A 2500-nucleotide genomic window follows, 5' to 3' on the forward strand; every position below is an offset into this window, starting at 1 on the left:
TATTATTAACTACTACTACTGCTGCTGCTGCTGCTGCTGCTGCTGCTGCTATTGTTTCTGCTGTTTTTTGTTGGGGGTTTTTTGCTTTTGTCTCAAAATATCCCTTGTATGGCTATTGGGAATTTTCTGTGGAAAGGCATGATCCTCATTCATTTTCTCTGGAGAGGGGATTTTTTTGTTACTGCATATTATATGATGCTGGCAGTCGAAAAGGCTCTGAAAATTCTGAGATTTTGCTCTCTTCAGATGCCTCAAAATGCCTTGCCTGGCTCGTACGAGTTTCGAGTGGAAGGGCGGTTGACTACACATGGGAGTGGCATTGTGTTCACGAACCAGACGCGGATAGAATTCAGCCCCAAGTACATCTCTCTCTTCATTCAGATGAGCAAACCAATCTACAAGCAAGAGCAAATGGGTAAGAAAATAATTGATGTCATTGTCATAAACTTGGGGAAAGGATTTAAGCTCGAAGACATGTTGGCTTTTAAAGTGCTATTGACTGAGGGCAGAAGTTTCCAGGATTTTGGGGACTTTGTTTTTTCGTGTTTGATTTTCTAAAATTTACTTTGTTTTTGTGGTGTTGAACACTCACATAATGTGAAAACTTGTTTTTTCAATTGTGAGGCAGCGTGGTGGAATCAGGCTCTCGTCAAAATAATGAAATCGAAGAAAACATCTGTTTGCTCCCTGCTCAGCAATCTTTATCAATTTTTTTTTTTTGGCTCAACACCTTTTATGTTCATTTAGAAACACATTCCTTTGAGGATTTCACTGAAACTATTGATTAAAAGCAGAAAAATATAAATTTACATCTTCCATGGACTTTATAGCTTTGGAATTTACCAAGCTTTGGCGGCCATTTTCTCGCTAATCTTATCTCTTAAACCAGGTGACCCCCACCTCCTTCAATCCAAAATATCTCCACTTCTATTGAAGATGGATGGGTAATTTTTTCATTGAAAGCAAGACATAATGAACAAGCTTTAAGATGATACAAAGAACTCAATATGCCCAAAAATTGACGAGAGCCTGATTCCACCACGCTGCCTCACAATTTACTTGCAATGAGAATTGAAAAGGACAATTTTTTTGTATCAAGATGAGTGACTTGCAGTGCTTTGTCTCGACTCTATGTGTTAGCGTGTATTTGACTGTATGTGTTAGCGTGTATTTGAACATGTTTTTTTTGTGGTGTATATATATAGTGGCGTCCAAAAGAAACTTGAAAATGTAATCACCCAATCATGGTGTTAAAACTTCGCATTACCCACTCATGCAGCATACCAATTTAAAGCTTAATAAATTCTGCATCATCTGACTAATTAAGAATTCACCTTTGTTAAGAGACACCTGAGATATGGTAATTCAAAATTGACCTTAAAAAATCAGGCTTGGCAAAATTGTACGAAGTGAATGAAATGTAAAATTGTCGTCGCGCGTGTATTGAGGAGCATCAGTACTGATAGAATGAACATATATTGCATATCCAATGAATGGAGAATATTGTCTCTGTAGTAAACACTATTTTATTACGATCTTTCGTCACAATAGTTTCAAACAAAACGGAAAACAGAGCAATCACAAATATCAGGTCCTTGTTTTGCGTAGTATTTTTAACTGTTCTATTTTCCAGTCTGTTTGAAAATATCACCAGAAGATGCTGTTCTTTGTAGAGACAATAATATTCTATTTTCAATTGATATTCAATACAAGTCCATTCCACCAATGGTGATGCACCTCAATATACGCACAAACACATTTTTCCGATTCTCTGATTTCACACAATTTTTCCAAGCTTGATTTTTTAAAGGTTAATTTTGGGTGACCATATCTTGGGCTTCTCTTAACGTAGAGGGAATATTAATGTGTCAGGTGATGCAGAATTCATTTAGCTTTAAATCGGTATCCTGCATTAAAGGGTAGTACAAGGTTATAACACAATGATTGGGTGATTACATTTTTTAATTTCTTTTGGATGACACTGTATATGTGTGTGTGTGTGTGTGTGTGTGTGTTTGTGTGTGTATGTTTGTGTTTGTGTGTATGTTTGTGTGTGTGTGTTTGTGTGTGTGTGTGTGTGTGTGTGTGTGTGTTTGTGTGTGTGTGTGTGTTTGAGTGTGTGTATGTCTGTGTGTGTTTGTGTGTGTGTGTGTGTGTGTGTGTGTGTGTGTGTGTGTGTGTGTGTGTGTGTGTGTAATAGTTATTATGCTGGAGGGTGTGGGGGACAATAGAGTGCTATTATTTTAAAAAATAGGATATTGATATGTTTATGCTACAGTTAGGTTTAATTCAAACAAAGCACTTTTTAAAAATCTGAGAAAAGGTACAGTTGAAACTAGTTTTTCTTACTTATGTTAAACTTAACTGCACATCAGTTGACACCTTTCATTGTATTATTTCCTTTTTTCCCCTTCTCTACAGTTCATTTTCGTGTGATTCCAGTCCAACCAAATCTGATGCCAAAGTATGACAACGTGATCATCTATGTCCTGGTAAAGAT

General features: G+C 36.7%; 1 protein-coding gene across 1 annotated transcript in view; it reads left to right on the plus strand.

Moving 5' to 3' along the window:
- The window catches only part of LOC101856668 (CD109 antigen), a 58048-nt gene that overhangs the window by 4967 nt on the left and 50581 nt on the right, over nucleotides 1–2500 (plus strand). Inside the window, exons 3-4 of the mRNA XM_005100983.3 lie at nucleotides 247–415; nucleotides 2422–2492. Of these exons, the coding sequence (XP_005101040.1) occupies nucleotides 247–415; nucleotides 2422–2492 (240 nt within the window). The remainder of the gene's footprint in view (nucleotides 1–246; nucleotides 416–2421; nucleotides 2493–2500) is intronic.

Source organism: Aplysia californica, unplaced genomic scaffold (genome assembly GCF_000002075.1).
Source record: "Aplysia californica isolate F4 #8 unplaced genomic scaffold, AplCal3.0 scaffold00267, whole genome shotgun sequence".
NCBI classification, from domain to species: domain Eukaryota; kingdom Metazoa; phylum Mollusca; class Gastropoda; order Aplysiida; family Aplysiidae; genus Aplysia; species Aplysia californica.